General features: G+C 53.3%; 2 protein-coding genes and 1 long non-coding RNA gene across 3 annotated transcripts in view; 1 reads left to right on the forward strand and 2 right to left on the reverse strand.

Moving 5' to 3' along the window:
- DISP2 (dispatched RND transporter family member 2) overlaps positions 1-1626 on the reverse strand; it is a 30872-nt gene extending 29246 nt beyond the window's left edge. The window contains exon 1 of the mRNA XM_005659749.3: positions 1335-1626. The gene's annotated coding sequence lies outside the window, so the exon portion shown is untranslated. The remainder of the gene's footprint in view (positions 1-1334) is intronic.
- LOC110261415 lies at positions 9190-10753 on the reverse strand. The gene is made up of 2 exons (XR_002345440.1): positions 10576-10753; positions 9190-9355 (listed from the first exon to the last, which is right to left on the reverse strand). It is a non-coding gene; the product is annotated as an uncharacterized LOC110261415 (long non-coding RNA).
- On the forward strand, positions 13481-22819 carry C1H15orf52 (chromosome 1 C15orf52 homolog). Its single transcript, XM_003353393.4, is given in 12 exon segments — positions 13481-13550; positions 13553-13638; positions 14430-14543; positions 14828-14935; positions 15521-15676; positions 15768-15893; positions 16547-16746; positions 17052-17110; positions 17683-17736; positions 18133-18232; positions 18809-18851; positions 18934-22819. Coding segments are annotated over 12 exon segments (1659 nt in total). The 5' UTR covers positions 13481-13495; the 3' UTR covers positions 19492-22819.

Below are 26538 nucleotides of genomic sequence, written 5' to 3' on the forward strand. Positions count from 1 at the left end.
AATGAAATCCTGCCATTTGCAACAGTGTGGATGGACCCTAAGGACATTAAGCTAAGAGAAAATATGTCAGACAGAGAAAGACAAGTACCATATAGTCTCACTTATGTGTGGAATCTAAAAAAATTCCTCAGACAAAAAACAAACCCTCCAGCTTATAGATAGAGGGTGAGGCCTGGGTCAAAGGCACAGAAGGTTGTACACCTGAAACCAATTTAATGTTATAGTTACTTGTACCTCAATAAAATAATAAAAGGCCTTGGACTGCTTCTCCCCAGCTCACGCCATGGTGCTTGAGGTTAACTTGAAAAGATAAATGCACCCCCATGTTCATTGCAGCATTATTTACAACAGCCAAGATGTGGAAACAACCTAAGTGTCTGTCAACAGATGAATGGTTAAGTGTATTATTATACACAATGAATATCATTCAGCTGTAAGAAAGAATGAAATCCTGCCATTTGCAACAGTGTGGATGGACCCTGAGGGTATTAAGTTAAGCAAAATACGTCAGACAAAGACAAGTACCACATAGTCTCACTTATGTGTGGAATCTAAAAATAATTTCTCAGACAAAAAAACCAAACCCTCCAGCTCATAGATACAGAGGGTGGGGCCTGGGTCAAAGGTACAAACAGTTGTACTCCTGAAATTAATTTAATGTTAATTATACCTCAATAAAATATAATAAAAAGCCTTGGACTGTTTCTCCCCAGGTCACGCCATGGTACTTGAGGGATAAGTGTTGGTGGCTCTGGAAAGGAACTAATGCAGTCCCCTCAACACTCAGCGACACTCCTCTGCCTGACATGTCAGAGGATATAATTTTTTTTTTTTAATGGCTGCATCCACAGCATACGGAAGTTCCTGGGCCAGGGACCGAATCCAGGCCACAGCTGTGAACTACACCAAAGCTGCAGCAATACTAGAGCTTCTATTCTGGGCCAGGGATCAAACACGTCCCTCTGCAGCAACCTGAGCCGCTGCAGTCAGATTCTTAACCCACTATGCCATGGAGGGAACTCCCAAGAGGCTATAAATTCAATGATAACTCAGGTAGAGAGCAGGCAGAGCTTGGCCCAGGAGTGGGGGCAGGGCAGGGGTAGGCACCTAGGCAGATCCACAGACACACAGCACACAGACCCACATCGCATTTATGAAAGACACAGACCAACATACATACTCAAGACACCCACACAAAGAGACACAGAGGCACAGATACCAATTCAGTACATAAACACACATACCCGGGGAGACCATGATCACACAAACCCACAACAGATGCTCACAGAGCTACTCCGGTCCCCTTTCCACAGCCAGCAGAGCCAAGTCCTTACCTGACCGTGCAGAGCAGGGAGCGGGAGGCTGGAGAGGTTCTGACTGTCCTCAGGAGCTCAGGCGTATTTGTAAAGGGTGGGGAGGGGATGGGATAGGTCAGGTGCCCTGGGAGGGTCATGGACAGAGGGTGTGGAGGAATGAGGCAGACTGGGCTAATCTTTAACTGGGCAAAGAGCAGCTGGAAGCAGGGTATACATGCATGCAGGCATGTGTGTGTGCAGGTGACAAGATGCCACATAACCCAGGCAGGGGGCCTAAACCCTGGCGAAGCTGTTTAGCATCCAGGGGCCAGCTCTAAACACTTGTGGGGCTCCTACTGAATGCCAGGCCATGAGGTGCCTCACACTCTTCAGTTAACTCACTGACTCATACAAAACAGATGGGATTATCACCTGCTAATAATAGAAAGAGGAGAATAATGGAAAGTGGAGGAGAAAATAGTGACCTTTGTGGAGGGGCCTGTGGATTCTGCCCTGGGCACCAAGCCCCAGGCCTGAGTTCTCATAGGTGTTGCTCCAGCTCAGGGCACTAGCCTGAGAGTAAAAATTGAATGAGTCACCCGGAAAAAAAAAACAAACTTGTGTTTACCAAAGGGGGGATGGACAAATATGGGCTATGAGAGTAACAGGTGTAGACTACTCTATAAAGATACTTTGAGGAGTCCCTGTTGTGGCACAGCGGAAACAAATTTGACTAGCATCCATGAGGACGCAAGTTTGATCCCTAGCCTCACTCAGTGGGTTAAAGATCCAGCATTGCCGTGGGCTATGGTGTAAGTCGCAGACGCGGCTCAGATCCTGTGCATGCTGTGGTTGTGGTGTAGGCTGGCAGATGTGCCTCCGATTAGACCCCCTAGGCTGGGAACGTCCATATTCTGTGAGTGTGGCCCTACAAAGCAAAAAAAATTTTTAAATAATAATTATATACTTTGATTTTTTTCTTTTTTTGTCTTTTTATGGTACACCCACAGCATATGGAGGTTCCCAGGCTAGGGACTGAATTGGAGCTGCTTCTCCCAGCCTATACCACAGCTCATGGCAATGCCAGATCCTTAACCCACTGAGGGAGGACAGAGATTGAACCCAAGTCCTCATGGATGTTAGTCGGGTTAGTTACTGCTGAGCTACAACAGGAACTCCTATACTTCCATTTAAAGCAGTTTTAAATTGGAACTGCAGGGGGCGTTCCCTTTGTGGTTCAGAGGTTAACTAACCCAACTAGGATCCATGAGATGAGGGTGCAATATCTGGTCTCGATTAGTGGGTTAAAGATCCGGTGTTGCCTCGAGCTGTGGTGTACGTTGCAGACACAAACTGGAGATAAAATTAATAAGTTTCCAGGAGTTCCCTGGTGACTCAGCAGGTTAAGAACCAGCATTGTCACTGCTGTGGTGAAGGTTAGATCTCTGGCCCTGGAACTTCCACATGATTTGGGGTATGGCAAAACAAACAAACAAAAAGAATACATATCCAGGACATGGAAAAATGAAAAAAAGAAAAAGAAGAAAAGAGATTATTTCCAGGTAGAATGCTGACAAGCATGGGGGGAGCCTAGGGTTTTGCAGTCCAGGCCGCCAGCTCACTTTGCACTCTGCAAGCCTCTGTGGCCTGGCCCCTCTGACCCCTTTGGCCTCTGCTGTGTGCAACACCCCTTTGCTCTGTGTGTTTTGGTCACACTGGCCTCCCTTAGACCTCTGCAGACAGACTGGGTGACCCTATTACAAGTTCCTCTCTCTCCCTGCATCCTTTCCTCTCCTGTTCCTGCTCCACAGGACTGTCTGCTTACCTTTGTATCCCAAGGACCAGCCCTCAGCAGATCTCCTGGCACTTAGCAGGTGCCCAGTAAAAATATGGTGAATGGGAGTTCCCTGGTGGTACAGCAGGTTAAGGATCTGGCATTGTCACTTCTGTGGCTTGAGTTAATGCTGTAATGCAGATTTGATCCCTGGCCTGGGGAATTTCTGCATGCCATAGGTGTGGCAAAAAAAAAAAAAAATCTGGTGAATGAAGGCAAGGTTGGAATGTAATTATTGAATTATTGTTGGCTAAGAACTGGTCTCCATTACTGTAGTTTATATTTTGTGTATTTTCTGTTTATTTTTCCTTTTAAGCCCACACCCACAGCATATGGAGGTTCCAGGCTAGGGGGTCAAATTGGAACTACAGCAGGCAGCCACAACCACAGCAATGCAAGATCCAAGCCTCGTCTGTGACCTACACCACAGCTCATGCAATGCTGGATCCTTAGCCCACTGATCAAGGCCAGGGATCGAACCTGTAACCTCGTGGTTACTAGTTGGACTCATTTCTGTTGCGCCACAATGGGAACTCCTCTTTTTTACATATTTTTTTCTAAAAATCTTTTTTTTCCAGAAAAAGGAGAAGGGGGATCTCTCCCATGTTGGCTGCCCTCTGGCTGCCCACCGTGGGCTCCCCATGCTGGATGAAACTGAGGCCAGCTGGGACTCCCACCCTCAGCTAGGCGAAGGGGCTCTGTCGGCTCCTGTTTCAATCAAGGACAACAAGGACCATGTGAAATCACAAACATGCAGGAGGAAGCAGAGAAATTAAACCAGCCACTGTCTCCAGGCTCTCCTATAAAAAGCCTGGCTGAACTGGATTTTTAAAAAGTTACCTACCTGGGTGTTCCTGTTGTGGCACAGAGGAAAAGAATCCTACTAGGTTCCACGAGGATGCAGATTTCGATCCCTGGCCTCACTCAGTGGGTGGGTGATCCAGTGGTGCTGTGAGCTGCGGTATAGGTTGCAGATGAGGCTTGGATCCCTTGCGTTGCTATGGCTGTGGTGTAGGCTGGCAGCTGTAGCTCGGATTCCATCCCTGGCCTGGGAACTTCCATATACTGCCAGTGTGGCCCTTAAAAAAAAAGAAAATACAATACAGTACAATTGTCTATAAAATTCTAGAATGGTGTACAATTCTAGAAAATGTGAAAAATTGGTAGTGCCAGCAGATCAGAGGTAGCCTGAGGACAGTGTGGTGTGAAGGGGGAGATGCTGGAGGGAGTCATTGGAAAGGGAATCAAGGAAACTTTGGGGTTTGGTGGATGTGTTCATTATCTTGACTGTGCTGATAGCTTCATGAAGTAAACACATGGCAAAACTCATCACATTTGTACAATTTGTGCTGTTTCTGGTATATCATTTTGCTCAACAAGAGCTGTAAAAACAGAAGAAAACAACTAGGGAGTTCCATCATGCCTCAGTGGTTAACAAATCCAACTAGGAACCATGAGGTTGCAGGTTTGTTCCCTGGCCTTGCTCAGTGGGTTAAGGATCTGGCGTTGCTGTGAGCTGTGGTGTAGGTCGCAAACATGGCTTGGATCTGGTGTGGCTGTGGCTGTGGCGCAGGCTGGCAGCTACAGCTCCGATTAGACCCCTAGCCTGGGAACCTCCATATGCAGTGGGTCTGGCCCTAGAAAAAGACAAAAAGAAAAAAAGAAAAAAAAAGAAAGAAAAAAACAACTGGGAAAATGGATAAGATGAAAATAGTGATTCTCTCTTATTTCCATGGGGTGGGGAGGAAAGGAAAGTATTGCTATGTGTTCAGTTCTTTTATTTTTTTTTCTTTTTGACCAAGTCTGCAGCACATGGAAGATTCCAGGCTAGGGATTAAGCCCATGCCACACAGCAGTGATAACGCTGGATCTTTAACCCGCTCACCCCATGAGGGAATTCCTCAGGTTCTTTTAAAATATCAATTATCAGGGAGTTCCCGTCGTGGCGCAGTGGTTAACGAATCCAACTAGGAACCATGAGGTTGCGGGTTCGGTCCCTGCCCTTGCTCAGTGGGTTAATGATCCGGCGTTGCCGTGAGCTGTGGTGTAGGTTGCAGACACGGCTCGGATGCTGCGTTGCTGTGGCTCTGGCGTAGGCCTGCGGCTACAGCTCCAATTTGACCCCTAGCCTGGGAACCTCCCTATGCCGCGGGAGCGGCCCAAGAAATAGCAAAAGGACAAAAAATAATAATAATAATAATAAATAAAATAAAATATCAATTATCAGCCAAGACATGGAAGCAACCTAAATGTCCATGACAGAGGAGTGGATAAAGAAGATGTGGTACATATACACAATGGAATATTACTCAACCATTAAAAGGAAAGCAATAATGGCATTTGCAGCAAAAATGGATGGACTTAGAAATTTTCATGGTAAGTGAAGTTAGGGAGACATAAAAATCAAGTGCTAACACCTAAAAAAAGGACAAAATGAACATATTTGCAGAACAGAAACAGACTTACAGACTTTGAAAAACTTATGGTTACCAAAGGACACAGGTTGGGGTGGGAGGGATAGACTGGGGGTTTGGGTTGGAAATATTCTAAAATTAGGTTGTGTTGATGGCTGTACAACTATAAAGAAATTCACTGAATCAAAAAATAATCTATTATCTCACATCAGCTCTTGGAGATAGGTGTTTTCTTCCTCTCTTTTATAGATTTCTAATAAAGCCAGGCCTTCGGAGGCCACCCAGCCAGTGTCTAGTCAGTCCCAATTGGGCCTTGTGAATCTAGAGCCTGGGGCCTCTTCTTCACCTTATGTTTTCTCTCTTTTCAGGAATGCTGTTCTAAGAAATTGCATCCTGCTTTGGTAACATTGCCGGCAAAGGATTTGGTTTACAAGTAAGTGGGGAGTTATTAATCCAACAGGCACATATTTTCTGTGAGCCTTTGGGGAGCCAGGGCAGGGAGCAGGGGAGGTTTACAAAGGTACCGTGCCTGAGTGGGAGCACTCTCCAGTCCTTGTTGCTAAATGGTACAACCGGCAGACACCACGCTCTGCCCTCACCAGCGTTCAGCATTTCTCTTCCAGGCATCTTCCTCTTCCCGTTTTTGGGGTCACTGATGACATGCCCTCCTCACCCCAGCCCCAGCCTTTGGCAGGAAGCTGAAAGGAGAGGGCTGTGTCTTCATGGAACCCCACCCCTGGAGGGAGGGAAGGAGGAGCTCCAGGGCCGAGGGCGGTGGGGGCTAATGCTCTGTGATCTGGAGGTTCAGGACCTTGGTTCTCACCATCTCAGTAGACAGGGTCTGGGATCGGGGTCCAGGTCATGGCAGGCAGGTGGTAGGAGGTAGACCCATCTTTACGGGGTGGACAGAGAAGTGAGGAGAATATGAGGGTCTGGGTGGGGCGGAGGCCTTTGGGAGGTGAGGAGGATGCCCACCGCAGCACACTGGGGTTAATTTATAGCAGAGTATGAAGTTCATGGGCGCCTGGCTACACAATCCTAAGATGCTGTAGAGAGCCTCGATCATGTGTGGTCTGGCACCATGCCTTACAGAGAGTTAAGTGCTCACAAAGGGCTTGGATTTTTTGCCTCGTGGAGAATGGTGGCCTTTCCCTGCTGGAAAGGTACTCTGGAAGCAAGAAACGACATGTCTGGGCTCAGGGAGAGGAGAGGCTGAGGGCATCTCTGGGAGCGGTAGAGGCTGGAGTGGGGGCGGTCTCAGGGAGGGTGTAGACTGATGGTGAAGGTCAAAAGGCAGGATGGCAGCTCTCTCTGTGACCCCCTAATCCCTGTTAGCAGAGCCAGCAAGGCCCCTGCTCCTGGGCTGTCCTGTGGGGTGGGGAGGGAAGCAGAACAGCCAGGCGCCTTTGCAGGATTTGGGTGAACAGGTTTCTGGTGGCAGGAGGGCAGAGGTGGCTGACCCTGGCCGGGGCTGGAGGGAGTGCTGCAGGGCTGGGGCAGGTGCAGTGGGAGGCCCCCACCCCAACTCGGAGGCTCCTGGGCAGATCACTGACCCTGAAGAAAAGCGAATAACACCAGCACTGGCTAATTCACATATTTCAACACTTGCTGAGATCAACTGACATCAGGTGTGTGAAGGCTTTGGCAGCGTGAGCTGTGAGTGCAAGGTGTCATTATGATTATCAGTATCAGCACTGATGACCTATTTGTCTTCCTGGCCTCATCATTCTTTCCTTTGCTCACACTGGGATCTCTCTGCCAGATACAGTTCCACCTTCGGCCTTTGGCGTCTCTCAGTATTTCACGGACAGACTCCTGAGAGGTTCCCTCCCTGCCCTAGCATCTGGCCACAGCCTCTTTCCCCATAAAGTGACTGAACATTCAGGTCTGCCTAGGACTGAGGGGAGTTCTGGACACAGGACTTTCAGTGCTGAGATGGGGCCACTTCCAGGCAAACTGGACAGTTGGTCACCCCCTCCCCTCCCCCGTGGCTTCTTCTTCTCTGTGGTGACTGTGGTGACTCAGGCACTTCAGCCTGCTCTCTCTCACCCTGGTTGCCTTCTCCTACCCTTGAAGCCTCTAAGCCCAGTGACACCAGCCTGAGAGGGGGCATGCCAGCCCCTGCCATTCCAAAGGCCCTTTCCTCTTCTCAGCAGGACCCAGCCAGCCTTCTCCAATCCCCCCAGCCTCCTGTTGGGCTTCTGTTCTCACCCCTCAAAACTGTGCCAGACCTTTTCCCTCTCCATACCCTACCCACACCTCCCTCCTGGGAGAGGCCCAGGTGATGAAGCTTCAAGGTGGGCACAGTGTGTCTTTTCCCAGCCGGCCTGCCAGCCTCTCTGCCTGCCCAGAGAAAGGAGCACATGCCGGCAAGCCTGGCCTGCTCCCTACATGCACAAGGGCTCAGGCCTGAGCCTCAGTGCTGTCTTGGCAGCCCCTTCCCCACTTGAAACCCTACTTCCCCATGCTGATGCTCTGAGGCTCCCCAAAGTCCTCCTGCTTACTCTTCCCTGGACACCCCACCCCGGGGCTGGTGCAGACCCCTCCCTTCAGGATCTGGATCCAGCCTTCTCCCCGGCTTCCTAAACCATTGCAGGGCCTCCTCTGACCCCTGCTGTAAAAGCTTCAGTGAGCCCCTCTGGACTCCTCTGCCCCCTCAGTGACCTCCCCTGACCTCACATTCTCTTACCTGGTAAGAAGCCACCATAGCCTCTCAGGCTGCATTCCTGCAATACTCCGGCTGCCATCCCCATGCTGAGTCTTGCTTAACCCCCACCACCCATGCTTATGGCCTAGAAAACTCCTCAGGTGATCTGAGTCCTAGGCTGCCCTAACCTCAGGCTAATGTGGCCTCAGGTGCCTGGGTCTTCACCTTCTGTTCCCTCATTGACATTGATTGGGGTCAGGTGAAGTAGCCCCGGGCTCCAGTCCCACACCAGGGTTCACCCTTTGCCCCCTGATGTTTCAAAAGGCCTTGCTCTGGCATGCGTGTTCTTGAGAGTGGTAGGGCACAGAACGGCCCTGTCACTTGGAGCTCTTCCATCATGTACGCAGTCCTCTACACTCAGGGCCACGCCTAGCCTGACCAGAGGCCTGCACTGAACCTTGAATCAATAGGAATCAGGACAGTAATTTCCTTTTTGGCTGTCCCATGGCATATGAAGTTCCTGGCCAGGGATCAGATGTGAGCCACGGCTATGATCCATGCCACAACTGTGGCAATGCAGGGCCAGGGATTGAACTTGCCTCCAGTGCTCCAGAGGTGCTGCCAATCCCATTGTGCCACAGCAGAAACCCTGGACAGTAGTTTCTCGAGCTGGGAAGTGGCCCCAGTGGGGCGTGGGGGTGATATGGGTTTGTGGGAAAGGAACACTGTGTTTAAGTCACCCTCTGGCCCCTTCCTGTTTGAAGGGCCACCTGCCTAGTAGCCAGGTTCTCATGGGATCCAGACTTGCTCCCCTCTTCCTCAGCATGTATCCACTCACCCAGAGCTGGCAGGTGGCACCAGTGACCTCTAGCTGGAGACAGATGGCAGCCAGAGTCTAGGATTGCAGAGGGGATGGGGTGTGGGGGAGGGGAGTAGCAGGGAGGACTCCCTGGAGAGGGTGGGGCAGGGGCCTGGCCTGGAAGGATATACTGCACACAGTGACAATGCTGAGGTGATCTCTGCTATCAGGTCACAAATGATCTCCATATCCCAGAGTTCTTCAATGTGTTCAGGCCCCAGTGGGCTGTTGGGAGGTGGCCTCTGGGGTCCCTCAAAGGAGGCTGGGGCAGGGGGGTAACATCCAAAAGGTGGCCATCACAGGTACCTGAGGCAAGAAAAAATTATTTTGAGCTTTATTCTCCATCACATGTTGTTCCAGATACAGCTGTTACTGTGTTTTTTCATTTCATCTGCCAGTGACTCGGTGAAATAGGCACACCGCATTTTACAGATGAGGACCAGAGAGATAAGGGACTTGCCTAAAGTCACATAGCCAGTGAGGGGGGAAATTCATTGGAATCCAGCATCCCACTCTATCCCATCTTATGACAAGGTTGAGGTGAAGGGCAAGGGCAGAGCAGTCATATTTTGTAGATCAGCCATCGTCCAGGTACAGGGAAGGAGGTCTGAGCAGTGCAGGCCCCATGGGCAGAGCCTCTGCCCGGGTCTATGCTCCCAGTCTCAGTGTATAGTCCAGAGGGTCTTTCCTCCCTGCAGGCCTCCCTCCCCTTCTTTCCTCAGTGGGAATCCCCAGACTTGTGGCCATCATGTCCTCAGGGCTGGGTCTATGGGCCAGGTGGCAGGCCTCCTGAGGTGGGGGACCAGCCAGGGGACAGATATGACCCGGAGGTCAGGGTGGAAAGAGGGAGGGCTCAGAATGAAGGGTCCATAGAAACTGTTGTTGACACAGCCAGGGAAAGGGCACAGGACAGGCAGACAGGTGCCTGGCTGTTAGTCTCCTCTGTGCCACTAAGGAGAGGTTGTGTAGCCTGGGCAGGGGAACACCTGCGGCATATTTAAGTTCCCAGGTTAGGGGTCCAATCGGAGCTACAGCAGCCAGCCTACACCACAGTCACAGCAATGCGGGATCTGCGACCCACACCACAGCTCACGGCAACGCTGTATCATTTAACCTACTGAGTGCGGCCAGAGATGGGGAACCTGCGTCCTCATTGATACTGGTCATATTCCTTTTTTTTTTTTTCCAATAAAGTAAAGCTTCTACAATGCTTAGCTTCTCTAGTCTGGTGAATTTGGGAGGTGGGGGGTATGGAGAATTGCGGGAGAGGAGCTGGGGAGCAGAAGGGAGAGGGGGAGAGAGCCTCGCAGCTAGATTTTATAACTCTGCTGCCCTCTAGTGGTGACAGAGTAACAGAGTCAGGGTCTCACCTGGGGAACAACATGCTGGTCACACCAGCCCAACAGTCTGGAAAGAAATTTCCCTCTTAGGGACTTTACACCCACCGCCTCTCTGTGCATTCTGGATGGAGGGAAAGGCAGCCACAGCCTATACACAGCCGTCGGAGGACAGCATGGGTTACTCACCTGTGTATTTATTCCGCAGACACGAGGAAGGTTCCATAGTTTGCAAGGGCCCCATAACAGGCCCTGGGGATGTAGAGGCCCTGGGCACCCCATTCCTGCCCTCGGAGAGCTTCCAGTGGGGAGCAGATAGGCACACCACAGACTCGAGAAAATAGTAGAATGTGCGGCCGGCTCTGAATCGCGCCATGTTAGGAGTAACACTTGGGAAGTGCATGGTCGGCAACTGTGGGGCCCTATTGGTTCGTCTTGGTCACGTGGGCCTTCAGCATGCCCAGTGGGGAGGCCTTTGCCACTAGGTTCAGGGAGGCTTTCTCTGTAGACTCTTCAGGAAGAGCTAGGTTACCCTCCCTGCTCCCTGCTGCTGTCCTGACCCAACCCGGGCCGGGAGCAGGAGCGAGGGGGACAGGCAGACCCTGCATCACCCCTGCAGCCTCCTCTGTCTACAATACCCCCGACACCCAGATCTGGTTTGGGGAGCTGGGTTCTAAAGACTATGGAGAACATTAGGTCTCAGCTGCTTCTCCCCCTCTGGTGCTCTGCGGGACTTCCAGCTCCAACCATGGTGATGGGAGACCCCAGTGCCACCCACCAAGGCCCTGCCCTTGGCCTTCAGAAGCTAGGCTGGAACTCAGTAGGCAGCATGTGGAGAGGGTGAGAGAAGGAGTGTGTGCGTGTGTGTGTGTGTGTGTGTAGCCTGGGTGCGTCACTGTTGCTGGGAACATTAGAGGAATCTGACTCAGTGGGAACATCCGGCATGAAAGGAAGAGAGAGTGCAGTGGCATTTGCAAGCAGGATGGGAACTCTGGGGGTGGGGGGGGCGAGATTGGCTGTGGGGTCAGAGGTGCTGCCCCAAGGCCTGGCCTGGAAAAAGGCTAAGAGTTGTGGGGAGGGGAGGACAGACAGGAAGGCATAGTTCAAGGGGAGCAGAGGTTGGACCTCTGGCTGCTTGGGCTGGTCTGGAGAGGAGACAGAGGACAGCATGACTTTCTGCTCTGGGGGCAGAAGAGGACAAGGCGTGTATGGGATTAGGGAAACAGAACTGGTCAATCAGGGATAAGGGGGATTGCTAGGACTGCTGCCCACCTGCCCCCAATTCAGAGCCTGGAGGTGGGGGACCTGTTACTATTTTTTTTTTTTTTTAGGGCCACACTTGCAGCATATGCAAATTTCCAGGCTAGGAGTCAAATCAGATATGTAGCTGCTGGCCTACACCAGAGCCACAGCAATGCCAGATCCGAGCTGCATCTGTGACCTACACCACAGCTCACAGCAATACCGGATCCTTAACCCACTGAGTGAGGCCAGGGTTCGGACCCGCAACCTCATGGTTCCTAGTCGGATTCATTTCTGCTGCGCCATGACAGGAACTCCTTATAATTATTTTAATAACCAAGTGGGATGACGCTATATATGCTCTGGAAAAGGGCAAAGGCTGTGATCCCAACAGGCCATTGTAAATTGGAAGAACGCCACCAGGGGGCCTTCCGTTTGGCGCAGTGGAAGGCATAGGGTGAAACATGGCAGCCCAGCCCCTTTCCCTCTTCCCATACTACCAGGGAGGAGGGAGGAAGAGGTGCCAGTCGGACTTGTTTCCGCTGCACCACAATGGGAACTCTTCATGTTACTATTTTGTATTAATTTTTTTCTGCCCTTTTTTCTTTTTTTTAGGGCCCCATTTAGGGCATATGGAAGTTCCCAGGCTAGGGGTCAAATCAGAGCTACAGCTGCTGGTCTACACCACAGCCACAGCAATGCCGAATCTTTAACCCACTGAGTGAGACCAGGGATCGAACCTGCATCCTCATGGATACTAGTTGGGTTTGTTTCCGCTGAACCACGGTGGGAACTCCAGAGGACATATTACTATTGAACCAGGTGCTCCTGATACCAAGGGTTGGGATCTAAGGGTTGGGATCACCAGACAAGCTGCTCCCTTGAGCAGAGACAGCAGCCTCAGGTGTACTGGGAAGATGTGGGGAGAAATTTTCCCAAGAAAAGCTGCATCCTTTCTCAGGATCCGAGAGGCTGAAAGGACTATCCCCGGAGAACATGGCCAGGAAGGGCCCAGAGTCAGGAGCCTGAGCTGTGGTGGCACAGGCCCTGCAGGAATTTCCCCATAGCAAGGGAAGCAGCTGTACTTTAACATACAGGCCAGGAGTTCCTGTTGTGGCTCCATGGGTTAAGAACCTGACATAGTGTCCTTGAGGATGTGCATTTGATCCCTGGCCTTACTCATTAGATTAAAGATCCGGCGTTGCTGCAAATTCTGGCATAGATCACAGATGTATCTCAGATCCCCTATTGCTGTGGCTATGGTGTAGGCTGGCACCTGCATCTCCAATTTGACCCCTGGCTTGGGAACTTCCATAGGCTGCAGGTGAGGCCCTACAAAGAAAAAAAAATCAAAATAAAATACAGGCTATGTTCCACCTAAGGAATGCATGACTAATAGTGTTATTTTAGGTATGCAGTAGTACTTGGTGGCTTAGGGAAAGTGAGCTTCTTGATCCCTTTGAATTACTTAAATCAGCGCAGATGAGGAGAGTGAGGTGAGGCTCATTTTGAGGGTGGGGGGTGGGGGTGGTCCCTCATACCAGGGAGTGCAGTGGGCTGGGCTGTAGGTCTTTATCTACTAATGGGAGGGACAGAGGCCTCCTAGGTGCCCCTCTGTCTGCAAGCAGGACCAGGCAGGGGTGTTACTGGGTCACAGGGCCTGGGGCAGCCAGGCCCTCTATGGGGGCTTAGCCTGCCAGGAAGAAACCCCTACCAGTCTGTCTGGGGACGCTGGGGCAGGGAGGTGCCGGGCAGGGCCAGCTGGCTGCTGGTGCCCTGGGTCCTCGCCCTCTGAGAGTGGATGGGTGGGGGCAGTGGCCGCGGAGTTCCTGGCTGGGAGCCCAGAGGAGTCTTTTGTAATCACAACATGATCTCGTGTGCTGAGCTGCAAAGCCGGCAGGGAGAGACCGGCAGAGGCCCGGCTCTGTGGCTCCGGCTTCCCTCCCGCTCTGGCTCCCCCAAGACTGTTCTGGAATTCTCTCGGTGCCCTCTGTGGCCATGCACTCGGCTGTGAGTGGCACCTTGCCTTTGGCGGGGGGCTTCTTGGGGCTGGGACATCAGGCGGCCACACTCTGGGGCAGCTGGGGACAGCTGGGCCTGGGAGGAAGAGGGCTGTGCCGGGGCGGGTGGGGGAGCTGGGCAGGGGCATTGGCCACAACGGAATCTCAGCAGCCAGAAGAGAGGGACCCAGGGATCTCAATGCCGAGGCACCCTGTTCCCAGGGCGCCTCCTGGGCTGGGCCTGCCCATGGAGCCGGCTCCTTCCTGCCCCGACTGCCAGCAGCTCGCAGCCTAGAGAGGTTGGGCCTGTGGGAGCGCTTCTTTCCCACAAGCTGGGCACAGGCCTGGGGAGTGGGGTGCAGGGCCTGGGAGCCCAGGACGGAGTAGGGACCTTTCTCTTCACTGCGGTTCTGGGCCTGGGAGCCAAACAGCTCCCCCCGACCTCCTGAATCCCCTGGCAACTTCCCAGTCACGGCAGGTTCCGCTGCCAGAGCCATTTATAACTCCCATTCCAGGCTCTGCTCAGCAGTGGCGCTCCCTGGAGAGCCTGGGGGAGGGGCAGCCAGTGCTGGGAGCTGCGGGCCTGGATATGAGGCCCTAACCTGAACCCCGGAGGAGGCAGAGAGATGGACAGGCAGGTCTAGCGGGGTGGGGGCTTGGGGCCTTCCATGGGACCCTAGCTCTGGGTCTGGGGTCTCTTCTTTGGGTGGTAAGAGTATGGTTGGGTGGGTATGTGAAAGCTGAGGACCTAGGAAGGCCTGGGCCCAGGAGTCAGGAGCTTGGGCCCCCTGCCCTCAGCAGGGGCCTCATGGGGCTGAGTCCCCGATGAGCAGGCAGGAGGAGAAGGATGCAGAGCTGGACCGGAGGATAGTTGCCCTTCGCAAGAAGAACCAGGCCTTACTGCGCAGGTACCAGGTGAGTGGGCTGTGACGGGCCGGGAGGACTGACTGAGTTGGCCTTCGAGATCTGACCTACAGACCCCTGCATGGTGATCTCTCCCTGCAGGCTCTGGGCCTGGGGCCAGGAGTAGGGTGGGTGTGTTCCATCTCAGAGGCTCTGAGAGGGTCTTGGGGACCCCATGATGGGGTGCCTCTGCCCCTGGTGTCTCACCGGTGTTTCTCTGTGTAGGCCTGTCAGTGTCTCTGTCTCTGTGCATCTGGGGCGGGTATGGCCTGTGCTGACCCCAGGCCCTCCTGCAGGAGATACAGGAAGACCGTCGGCAGGCGGAGCAGGGGGGCATAGCGGTGACCACGCCGGAGCTCCTCCGTCCTGACGGCCTCACTGTCACCATCAGCCAGGTTCCTGGAGTAAGCCCCACTCCAGAGCTGGGAGGTGGGGGGTGGTCGGGTGCTGGCTAGGAGGGGGAGGCCCAGCTGCCCCTGCTCCTCTGCTTCCCCATTCATGTTCTGGGGTAAACCTACCAGCTCTCAACCTCATGCAGCCCAGGCCACTGCTGGCCCCTATCCCCAAAGAGGCACTGCTGAAAGGTGACCAAACGGAAGCCTCCTCATGCCCTTTTCCAGCCTCAGAGCTCTGCATCTGTGCCCCCAAGCACAGGCCGCTCCCAAACCCCAAACCCCGGGGGCACAGAGAAGTTGGGGCTGAATGCAAGGAGGAGCGTCTGAGGGACAGAGCCTCATTGTCTGAGTGCTTTGGATTTCCCAGCTCAGAGATGATGGGCCACTGTGGCGTCTTGGGCCCCTGGGTGGCCTCAGGCCTGGATAACCTAATGCCACTGGTATGTGAACGCCTCGCGGAGTCAGCTCCTCTGTGGGCATTCCAGGGAGGGCTGGGGCTGGAACCCAGCCTGGGGAACCACTCAAAGGACCCAGCCCTCAGCTTCTGCCCAGTGCCGCCCATGTGGCCTAATGGCCCAGCACCTCCTTCTACAGGGGAAGCGGGTGGTCAGCCGGAACTGGGCCAGGAGCACCCTTGGACCTGGAGCAGCCAATGAAATGCTTGAGGATGAGGAGGCAGAGGCTTACATTGGTACCTTCTGCTTGGGGGAGCGGGTGGAGCTGGCTGTAACCATGGAAAACAAAGCTGAGGTGAGCAGGGTGGGTGAGGGATGCCCAGGCATCAGGCGGGCAGCCTCTTCTTCCCGGGCTCTGCCACGCCACCTTTCTCACTTCCCTCTAGGCCAAGCGGATCGTAAGTGAGAAGCCCACCAGAGCAAGGAACCAGGGGGCAGAAGGGTCACCTGGAGGGGGCTTGGGCCCGAGCCCCTCTGTGCAGATGGCCATCAGCTCAGATTCTACACGGAAGGTACCTCTTCAAGAGGGAATGGGGACATGTATGTGGTGGTCCCCATTTGGGAGTGACATAGAAGCTGAATCACATATGTCCCCATCTGTGGGGACATGCCCAGTCAGCACTGGCAAGAATTCCCACTGCTTCTTCCTTTCTCTGGTCAGTCTCCACATTGGGTAGGACTTGCAGTGAGAGACAGTTTAAGTCAGAGATGTGACGCAGCCCCTTAGGCTCCCTGGACCCCTGGTCACAAGCTGGTGGGGGTCTGGAGGTGGGTCAGGAGGGTGTAAGAGTCTGGCCATGTGCCAGGTGTGACCTCTAGGTGGCAGCAGCCCCTAGTTCTGGCTCTTGCTCAGGGCTGATGGGCGCCTCTTTGCCCTGGGCTTGACCACACGCCCCTGTGACAACCTCGTGGGTAGGTGCAATTATTATCCCTATTTATGAAGGAGAAAATGATACACAGGGAGGTTAAGTAACTTGCCCAAAAGGCACAGCTAATGGATGAGTGGAAACTGTCCCCATGGCAGACAGCTGGAAGAGATCTGATTTTTGGGTGGGGACGTCAAAACCTTGGGAGAGAAGCAGGTTAGTAGACACTCTGATCTCCATGCCAAGCCCGGGGTGCTTTCCACTTCAACCCTATGGTGCTGACTGTCTTCTCCTTGCAGGGTGCTCGGGAGCCCCGGAGTCCAGGCCTGTTCTCAGGCCCAGCTCCCCAGCAGCCAGCAGGGGGGTCCCCTGAAGCAGGCTGGGACTATGCCCAGTGGAAGCAAGAGAGGGAGCAGATCGACCTGGCCCGCCTTGCACGGCACAGAGATGCACAGGGTGACTGGCGCCGCCCATGGGACCTGGACAAGGCCAAGTCCACGTGGGTGGCAGAGCTGGGCGGCCTATTGGGCTGGGCGGCCTGTTGGGCTGACATGCTTGTGGGGCTGGGGGTTGGGCTGCCCATGGGTGCCTCTTGGAGGGCTGGGACCAGGGTGGTGAGGATCTGCCTGGTCCTCTGGTTGGGCCCTGGGCTCAGGGCTTTTTGTGGGCACTGGGTTTCCCATCCTTCTTGGGCCCACCCTCTCCCTGCTGTCCTCAGCTCAGGGGCTGTGGTTGGGGCAGGCGGCCGCCCACCGGCAGCTCTGCAGCCTGGGTGCTTCCTGACTGTTTCTCTCTGCTCTGCAGGCTACAGGACTCCAGCAAGCCCCGGGAAGAGGGCCTGGCCAGGGCAGGCAGCACAAGGGGTGAGCCAACACCCACCTCACCCCCATCCATCTTGGATTCCACACTGTCCCCCACCCCCACCCCCTCTTCTTCTCTTTTCTGTCTCTTGGTTTATCGCTTATTTTCAGAGCTGGAAGGAGGCACAGACGAACATCTTCCCTTCTCTCCCTCGCTGTGGGAGGAGGGCACCGTGACTTCTCTTCCTATCCTCTAAGCCCCTGCCCTGGGTTCCGACCACCGAAAGTCTGGGGAGAAGGCACATGAGGAAGTCAGCCCTGGCGTCCCTTTGAGGTGTTGTCCCTCATGGGTGGCAGCTCTTCTTGGCCTGTTATAGGAACAGAACAGAGCTCTGAATTGCTGGTCCCTCATTTTATATACAAGTGGGCTGGGGCTGGAGAGGCTCTGCCCGTCACCTAGCCAGGAGTGGCAAAGCCAGCACAGGGACCCAGTTCCCCTGACCCCTAGGCCAGGGCTCTTTTGGGGACTGAGAAGGACCGAGAAGGACCAACAGCTTCCTGGTCCTGAAAAACTGATGTTCCTGCTTAAGATCTTTTGTGACCCCATCATTTCCCCATTTCCTTTCCTCACTTAGGTCCCAGGAGCCACCGAAAGTTACAGCCCCCACTGTTGACCCCAGATGGCAAAGGTGAGTTGGGAGAGAAGGAAGAGCAGGGACCATGAGCTGATTTAGAAGCTGGGCTTCTGTGGACCTATTCTCTTTTTTTTTTTTTTTTTTTTTTTTTTTTTTTTTTTTTTGTCTTTTTGCTATTTCTTGGGCCGCTCCCAAGGGAGGCATAGGGAGGTTCCCAGGCTAGGGGTTGAATCGGAGCTGTAGCCACTAGCCTACTCCAGAGCCACGGCAACATGGGATCCAAGCCGCGTCTGCAAACTACACCACAGCTCACGGCAACGCCGATCGTTAACCCACTGAGCAAGGGCAGGGACCGAACCCTCACGGTTCCTAGTCGGATTCATTAACCACTGTGCCACGACAGGAACTCCTGGACCTATTCTCTCTTGATTCCTGGACCATCTCTTGCAGGCTGTACTACTCGGGGTGGGCCACACAACAGACCATTGGTGGCACTGGCCACACGCAGCAAAGCTCGGGGGACAGAGAGGCTGACTGGCAGGGCCCGCAGGTAACGTGGCAGGGAGCAAAGTCAAGGGAGGCATCTGGCTCCTAGATTTCCTGGATCACCCTTGCCCTGGGGGAGGGGGGCGTTCAGGACCGGCACTGGCCCAGGTGCCTGTGCCAGCCCCTAGGGCCTCTGCCTCTTGGCTGACTGCTGCCTGGTGGCAGATTAATGAGATGTAGGGAGAGGCCATCAGCAACGGCAGCAGCAGCAAGAGCCTTGTGCCCAGGGAGGCTGGTGGTAATTACAGCAGTTACCTTCCCCTGGGAAGTCAGGCAGCCTTTCCCAGGCAGCGCAGGCCAGGACATGCCTGGAATCCCCACAGAACTCAAGGTGCTGCAGGCTTGGCCATAAACAGCAGCTGGAGATCAGGGGTGAGGGGCCAGTGCTCAGGGGGGATGGTTGGATTTGGGGACCAAGGTCGGGCTGGAAGGGAAGCATTCTGGAGCCTCCTTCTGGCTCTGAGTTTCCTCCAAGACTCTTGGGTTCTTGCTTCTCATGGGGGAATGTGGGCTGCCGACCACGTGAGACATGAAGTGGGGTGGGGAGGAGTAGGGTCTGCCATGTGCTGTGTTTCTGCAGGTGGGAAGTGAAGGAAGGCAAAGAGGAGCTGGAGAGCCAGGAGGTGGGTACTTGGGCATAGGACGGGTGGGCTAGGGACATGAGCCCTGAATTCATCAGCCAGCAGAGCCAACCTCTTGTTTCAGGGAACCTCAGACACCAGAAAGACTCCGAACGAGAAGCAACACGCACAGATTCAGAGCAGGATAGAGCTGGGCAGACCCACCAGTGACCCGGCAACCAGCCCAGCCCCAGCATCAGTATCGCCAGAGGGGCCAAAAGGGGAGTTAGGAGGTTTGCCAGCCAGTCCAGCCAGTCCTGCGGCATCTGGCCCTCCACAGAATACTGACTTGGTTCCCCTGGACCTCTCTCTAGGAGGCGCCAACAGCCCTGGGCCCCGGGAGAGCACGTGTCGGCTCAGTCCAAGGCCTGGGGCCCAGGAGAGCTCTGTGTCCTGGCCGGATGGTTCTGAGCAGTCTCTAGGGTGGAACCAGTCCCAGGCTGAGCCAGAAGCCCAGACTTGTTCTGGGCCCCCCAAAGAAGCAGGGCCCCTGGAGCCCAGAGAAGGCAAGTCTGGCAAAGCCAGGGCCCAGCAGGGCCTGGTACCTCGAAGCAGACCTCCCAGAGGAGGCAGCCAAAGGGCGAGGGGCACAGGAGGTGTGAGGAGCAGGACAGGGGGTCCTGGGCCTGCAGGGAGATGCTGAGCAAAAGCTCCTGGGAGTAGGGGGCCAGGCTGGGGAGAGGAGGGAAGGTATTGTCAAGAGCCTTCGTGTAATGGGTGTGTGATGGCTGGTGGCTGCGACAGCCTGGCTCAGCAGTTTGGCAAACTCTCCAGTGGAGTGACACCATGAGGGCAAGATGCCCACCACACCCCCAGGCACCTCCCTGTGCACATGTGTGTTATCGCCTACGGGTAGTACCCCTGTATATCCCCACGTCACTCCTGGTCTCTGAGGCTGCCAAGCCCTGTCCTGCGCTTACTGCTGCCCCAGCCACAAGCTCCCCCACCATGGTGAGAGGACAAGGCCTGGAAGCCCTCAGCATCTGGCTCGCCTGGCTCCCCAGGGCCTGGCCTCCCTCTCCAGCTGCCCGCTCCTGGGTCCTCAAATACAGGCAGCCTCAGTAGCTGGCATGGTCACCCCCTGGCCTGGGCCCTTCCCTATGCCCCTGCCTTGTTCCCAGGTGACTCAGAGTCCCGTACTCACAGAACAGCCAACCCAGGATCTCACAATCAGCTGGCAGCCTCCTGCCTTTCTGGAAGAGGGAGGCCACAGCCATTGGGGCTGGAGCTGGGGACAGAAGAGAAGAGTTCAGGTCTCTCTGCACAAGGAAGGGCATCCAGAAAGCCTCTGAAATGGGGTAGAGGTGGGGAGGGACAGCTTGCTTTCCCCCATAGCAGGGTCCTCCTCCCCCACACCCAGGTCAGACACCCTGAATGGGGGCCGGGGCCCTGCCCGCTAAGGCCATTTCCCACCATCTCCAACTTTCTCTACCCACCCCCTCCCTACACTGCATCATGCCAGAGCAAGGTCTCAGTCAGGGACTGAGAGGCAGAGCAACAGCAACTCCAGCTAAGTACGACATCAGGACTTGTCTTTCCCACTTAGTCTCCGTTCCTGCCCCTCCCCTGAGGCCCACGTCTGGTGAATTATCCAGACTCCGCACAAGCTGTGGCTTCCTCTCGATTCAACAAACATTTCCTGAGCACCCACTACCAGCAAGGCAGCTGGTGGGCGATGGCAACTCTGCCAGCAGAGGGAGGGAGGAAACCCAGTCATCCGGCAGATCCAGGCTGCACAGCAGGAGCTGTCCTTGGCTGTAGGTGCCCACAGGGCCTGGGATGGTGGTAGGAGCCCAAAGGGGACCATCCCACCTCTGCTCATGAAGGCGCACGCCCCTCTCTTTCTCATCGTGTGCCCTTTGTCCCCAAGTTCTCCCGCTCCACGTGGGCCTGAGACTCCCCTCCTCTCTGCTGAGAGCCCTGGGCCTCACCAGCCTCTCTGGGTTCTCTAGGGCGTGTCCAGACCAAACCCGGCATTTCTCTGCTGGCGCTGTGAGGCCTACCCTGTGGCTCCACCGTGTGAGGGCCAGGCTTCCTCACTGGCACTTGCTCTACTCTCCATTCCCTCCATTCAGGAGACATGAAGGTGTCTTCCTGGCAGATCAGATTGTTCAGAGGAGTGCTTCTCATACATGACAGTGCAGGGTAATGCAGTCTAACTTGGGAGGTCTGGGGTGGGCCTGGGAATGTGCATTTCTAACAAGCTCCAGGTGATGCCCATGCTGCTTGCTCCCACATCACACTTGGAGAGTAAGGGTTTGGACCAGTATATACAGAGGGCTAAGGCCAAAGACTGACCCTAGACTCAGGGCTGGTTGCTGGCCATGCAGGGGACAGGGGGGTGGGCTGCCCCTGCTGGTGGGAGCTTCCTGGCCTCAGAGCTGAGTGGGAGGCTGAGGCACTGGGTAGATGCTTAAGAGCGGGTAGGCTAACTTCTTATAGTGGGGAGTGATAAAGCTGGCTGGGAACGGCATGAGTGGGGCTAGAAGAGGTGGAGACTGATCAGAATAATTCTGGAAAGGCTTGGGAACATTCTGTGCTTATGGAAAGAAGACCCCTGTGAGATATGAAAAGGCAAGGGTAAAAGACTCCAAACTCAAGTTTTCCTCTTGCCTCCTGGCCACATGTATGTGACTTTGGAGCATGGCCCTGGCTCTGGAACCCACGACTCCCATACGATGGAGCTGGTGTAGAGCAGGTTTGGGCAGAGCCCAAACTCAGATGTCTCCCAAAAAATTGTGATCCAGAATTTGAATTCTAAGATTCACAAACTTCCCCCAACCCCCAGGGCTGCCAATTGTACAGATGTGCCTTCATTAAAGGATATATGCACGTTTGACTATGGGATGGGGAGGTAGAGTTCGGGCAGAGCTCTGGTTCAGGACTCACCACAAGACCGGAGCAGGAGAGAAAGCTGGGCAGAAGGGCTATGGAGATATAGGGCTTCTCTCCCTTCTGGATGCTGGGAGAAAGGGACATCACAGGAGTGAGTCACTAGGGGTTGGAAAGAATGGAGACTAGAACAGGACCTCTTCATTACAGGGAGGCTGTAGTGCAAGATGGGTACCACTGAACTTTTCTCAAAAAGGGAGAGCCCTCCTTCAGGATAACTGAAACAGTAGCCATGGTGGCCACCCCACCTGCTCTAGGATGGGACCTGCTAAGGAGAGGGAGGGAAGTGCAGACTTCCCCCACGAAGCTCGGGGCCATGGAAGGCTGGTCTGTTTCTTCGTGGCTCCTCTGGTTAAAGGCCAGACTGGGAGCCTTCCTTGGATACCCTTTCTCCTCTCCAAACAACAGACGAGCCTACTTCTCAAAGACGGGAGGTCCTCTGTGGGACATGGCTTCAGAAACCCAGCCAGAGCTGGAGGAACTGCCAGCAGAGAGGGCAGAGGGTAGTAGGGAGCCAGCAGGGGGATGAATGAAAGCTTTACCTGAGGCCTCAAAACCAGGAGGGCAGATGGAGCTCCCTGGTGGCTCAGCAAGTTAAGGATCCTGTGGTTGTCACTTCGGTGGTGCAGGTTCGATCCCTGGCCTGGGAAGTTTTGCATGCCATGGGTGCCGCCAAACAAACAAACAATCAAAACCCAAGGAGGCAGAAGAGGTAGAAGGCATCTCTGTCCTGGTCCACATCACCTTACAGAGAGGAACAGCAGACCATACTGCAAGGGAGGTATTTTTCGGATGGTAGAGTCGAACAAACATGGGCCTTAGAATCCGAGAGACTGAATCTGAATTCTAGGTCTGCTATCCACTAGCTGGGTGACTCTGGTCAGTTTTAACCTCTAAAAGCCACTGTTTTCTTATCTGCAAAATGGAACTAGTAATATCTATGCTGAAGAGTTAAGAACATTAAAAAGAGTACGCAAAACATACCTGGCACACAGAAGGCACTCTTTTAACAGTAGCCTGGCACACAGAAGGCACTCTGTAAATATCTGTTGAATAAATGGAGTAGCTATTTGTTGTGATCTCTGTCTACTTTTTTTTTAATCTTTTCTTTCTAGGCTCATCTTCACTGGGGCCAATACACTCTGAGGGAAACAAGGGATGGTTTGTAAAAGTTACCCAGGCTTCTAGGACAGTGAGTTGCTTTTAATCCCCCAGGGAAGTCTGGTTGAGTTAAAAGCATCATGAAGCGACCCTGCTCTTACAGGGAATGTTCTTGCCCTCATCCAGCCACTTGATCACAAGGATGTCTGAAGCATTTCCCCCTAACTTCGCACACTGGCTCTTGCAGCTCAGCATGTTTCCTCTTTTCTTCTGTTTACATCAGCAGCAATCTCATGAACTCACTCCCCAGAAATGAGCTTCCTCGTGGGGTTTGTTCCATGCCTCCTGATGTTTTACCATCCAAAGGAGCAGCATGATTGTATTTTCTTATGGTCAAGGAACAGGTAATTGGGGACCCCTGAAAGCAGGGGATCCCCAGCCATCTAACAAGGCCCAAGTTTGCAAGGTCTGACCACCATCAGCTCCAGTCCCAAAGCCCAGCCTCAGGGACAGGAATAACAGGAAAAGAAGGCACTGGCCCCTGAAAAAAAAAAAAAAAGTGGCGAAAATCGCAATTTGGCCATATTGTCTTCATTGGGGGACTAAATTAAGGTGGTCAAGGGAATAAGGGGAACGAAAGGCACCACTTCACTTCTGCCTCCTGAGTGATTTATCAGTGTCCACAGACCCCGCAAGCATCTCTTCCCGAGCAAGGGCTTTCAGGGCTTATGAGGAAGAGCTGACAGAGGGCAACCACAGCCTCACCGAGGAGGAGAGCTGGAGGCTGAGGAAAGCAATGAGAGATGCTCACAGAAAGCACAGACTGAGAGGCTGCCTCTCTCAACAAGCCTGCCGGCCTGCCTACGTCACAGCTTCTCATTAAGCATCCACTTGACGCCGGGGAAGTGAAACAGCACAGACCTGGCACCAGAAAGAACAAATGTGGCACCCACTGCTCCTTTTAAGGACTGGCTTGAGGAGCAGCAGGCCCCAAGGCAGGAGGTGAGGCAAACACAACGGTACCTTTGTAGGAGGGGGAGGGCAGATTCTTTCAGGCCTGCCTCCTTCTTAACAAGCATTCCAGGGCAAGCTCTCCTGCAATCTTCAAAAATAACCAACAAGGAAGGCGTTTTCCCTTTTAAAACTCTAGAGACAGTGTTTCCTCTTCTCCCAGCAGGGCAGCTGCTTCAACCAAGCAAGAGGGTCAAAAGTCACCTTTGATAACCATCTGTCCAAACACTAATACCCTAACCCCAAGTTACTGAATCAGAGGGAAAGGCTGGGCCAGTGCTTTTCACATTTTAGTGTGCCTCAGGATCACCTGGAAGTCTAGTTAAAAGATGCTGAGCACCACCTCCTAAATGAGATGGGCCTAAGCCATGGCATCTCTTAGTAAGTTCCCAAGTGATGCTGACGGTCTGGGCACATGTGTAATGTTTACTACCTGTCCCTTCACATTTCTTTCCGTGCATCATTTTTGCCCAAAGAGACAGACATTCTTTTGAAAATCAATTACCACATGTACTCTTCTCTCTTTTTTTTTTTTTTTTTTTGCTTTTTAGGGCAGCATATGGAGGTTCCCAGGCTAGGGGTTTTCAATCGGAGTTACAGCTGCTGGCCTAGGCCACAGCCACAGCAACAGGGGATCCAAAGTACATCTTCGATCTACACCACAGCTCACGGCAACACCGGATCCTTAACCCACTGAGAGAGGCCAGGGATCGAACCCGAAACCTCATGGTTTCTAGTCGGATTCGTTTCTGCTGTACCACAACGGGAAGGAACTCCATCTTATGTACTTTTATTCCTAAACTCTCTATACTCCATCACATCTATTAGCTTCATTTGCTCTCATGAACTCCCAGTCAATTAGGAGGGAAGAGAGGGGTCAAGAGTGATAACCAATGCCATCGTTGAGTCCATAGACCACCTATCTTCCAGTTCAGGGGTCCCAGATTCCCAAGAGCACACTGCTCCCCAACCCCGGTCCTGATGATAATGTGAGACTGGCTGCTGTGACTCAACCCTGCCCAGACTACTAGCTGGGAGCTGAAGGGACAGGTGGCCTCCAGGACTAAGTGGGAGGAGACCTTGATTCATTCTCTGAGCACTGTGGTGGCAGAGGGAGGTATCGTTAAGAGGAAGTCTTGGGTAACTAACAAGTACTTTTTTGGACAAGTTTTGGAACTTTTTTTGTCTTTTTTAGAGCTGAACCTGTGGTATGTGGAAGTTCCCAGGGTAGGGGTGGAGTCAGAGCTGTAGTCACCAGCCTACACCATAGCCACAGCAACACCAGATCTGAGCCATGTCTGTGACTTACACCATATCTCATGGCAATGCCAGAGCCTTAACTCACTGAACAAGGCCAGGGATTGAACCTGTGTCCTCATGGATACTAGTCAGATTCATTTCCACTGAGCCATGACTTAAACTCCCTGTTTTTCTTTTTACTGCCGCATCCATGGCCCCTCCTAGGCCAGGGGTCGAACGGAGCTGCAGCTGCTGGCCTACACCACAGCCACAGCCACAGCCACACTGGATCCAAGCTGTATCTGCAACCTATGCCACAGCTTTTGGCAATGCCAGATCCTTAACCTACAGAGCAAGGTCAGGGATTGAACCCGCATCCTCATAAAGACATCATCAGGTCCTTAACCCACTTAGCCACAACAGGAACTCCCTGTCTTTGTATTTTTTAAATTAGCTACTGTAGGGAACAAAGAGTATAACACAGGTTTTCTGGCAGCAGAGGCCCACAGGTTATGTCAGCAAGTAAAACAGATGTGACCAAAAAACTGTCGATAGAGCAGATATTTTTACAGTTCAAGCAGGCCACATGGCCAGGACAAAGGAGACAATGACTGGGTCACATATTTTGCGTTGCCTCCGTTGAGCACCACCTGGAGTACCGGGGGTGCCTGGTAAGAACAGTCAAGTCAAGCCCAGGTTCCTAGACTTGGCAGTAAAGAAACTGAAGTCAGAATGGCCAGTGCAGCTGTGATGTGGCAATCCACTCGTCCCAACTGGATTATGGGCTGTGGAGGTGGGTACATGACATGTGGATCACATGGTACATCACGTGGTAAATGGTACATGGTACATGTGGATCATGACAGTGACACCACAAGGACACTAGGGCCAATTCTATCCAGTGCAGTGGTCAACCAGGTGATCAGCAAACTTGAGTCCCTCTCCTGTGTGCCAGGCACTGAGCTCAGTTAGGGCTGGTCCTGTGAAACGCGCCAGGCCACTGCAGTTCCTCCCTCCAGGGGAGGAGACCAACAAAAGCACAGCCCTGGCTCTTTTGTTACTGCGTTGCAATCCAGAAATACCTCCATTCTCTGCAGACAGGAAGGGAGGACCATTATTACCCCTTTTAAATAGCTGTGGTAGCCCTAAAGCTCAGGACCTGACCTTTCAATTCCCCTTCAAGAAACATGGAGGAACAAGCAGATGCTCTCCACTTCACTCAGCATTTCAAAAGAGGATATAAATACTCAACAAAAGGATACACTATCTTAGGATTCCCTCATAAAACTGAAAAACAAGGTAGACAAAAAAAATTCCAAAGCTGTGGTCTCATACCGTGTAGAAATCTAGAGCTGTTAGGAAGAAAAAACATTTCTTGTGCTGGAAACTTCAGAGAAGCACTTCTTTGCACCTCAGCACAATGGGAAAAGAAATGATACCCACACAA

The sequence above is a fragment of the Sus scrofa genome, chromosome 1 (assembly GCF_000003025.6).
Source record: "Sus scrofa isolate TJ Tabasco breed Duroc chromosome 1, Sscrofa11.1, whole genome shotgun sequence".
In the NCBI taxonomy this organism is placed as follows: domain Eukaryota; kingdom Metazoa; phylum Chordata; class Mammalia; order Artiodactyla; family Suidae; genus Sus; species Sus scrofa.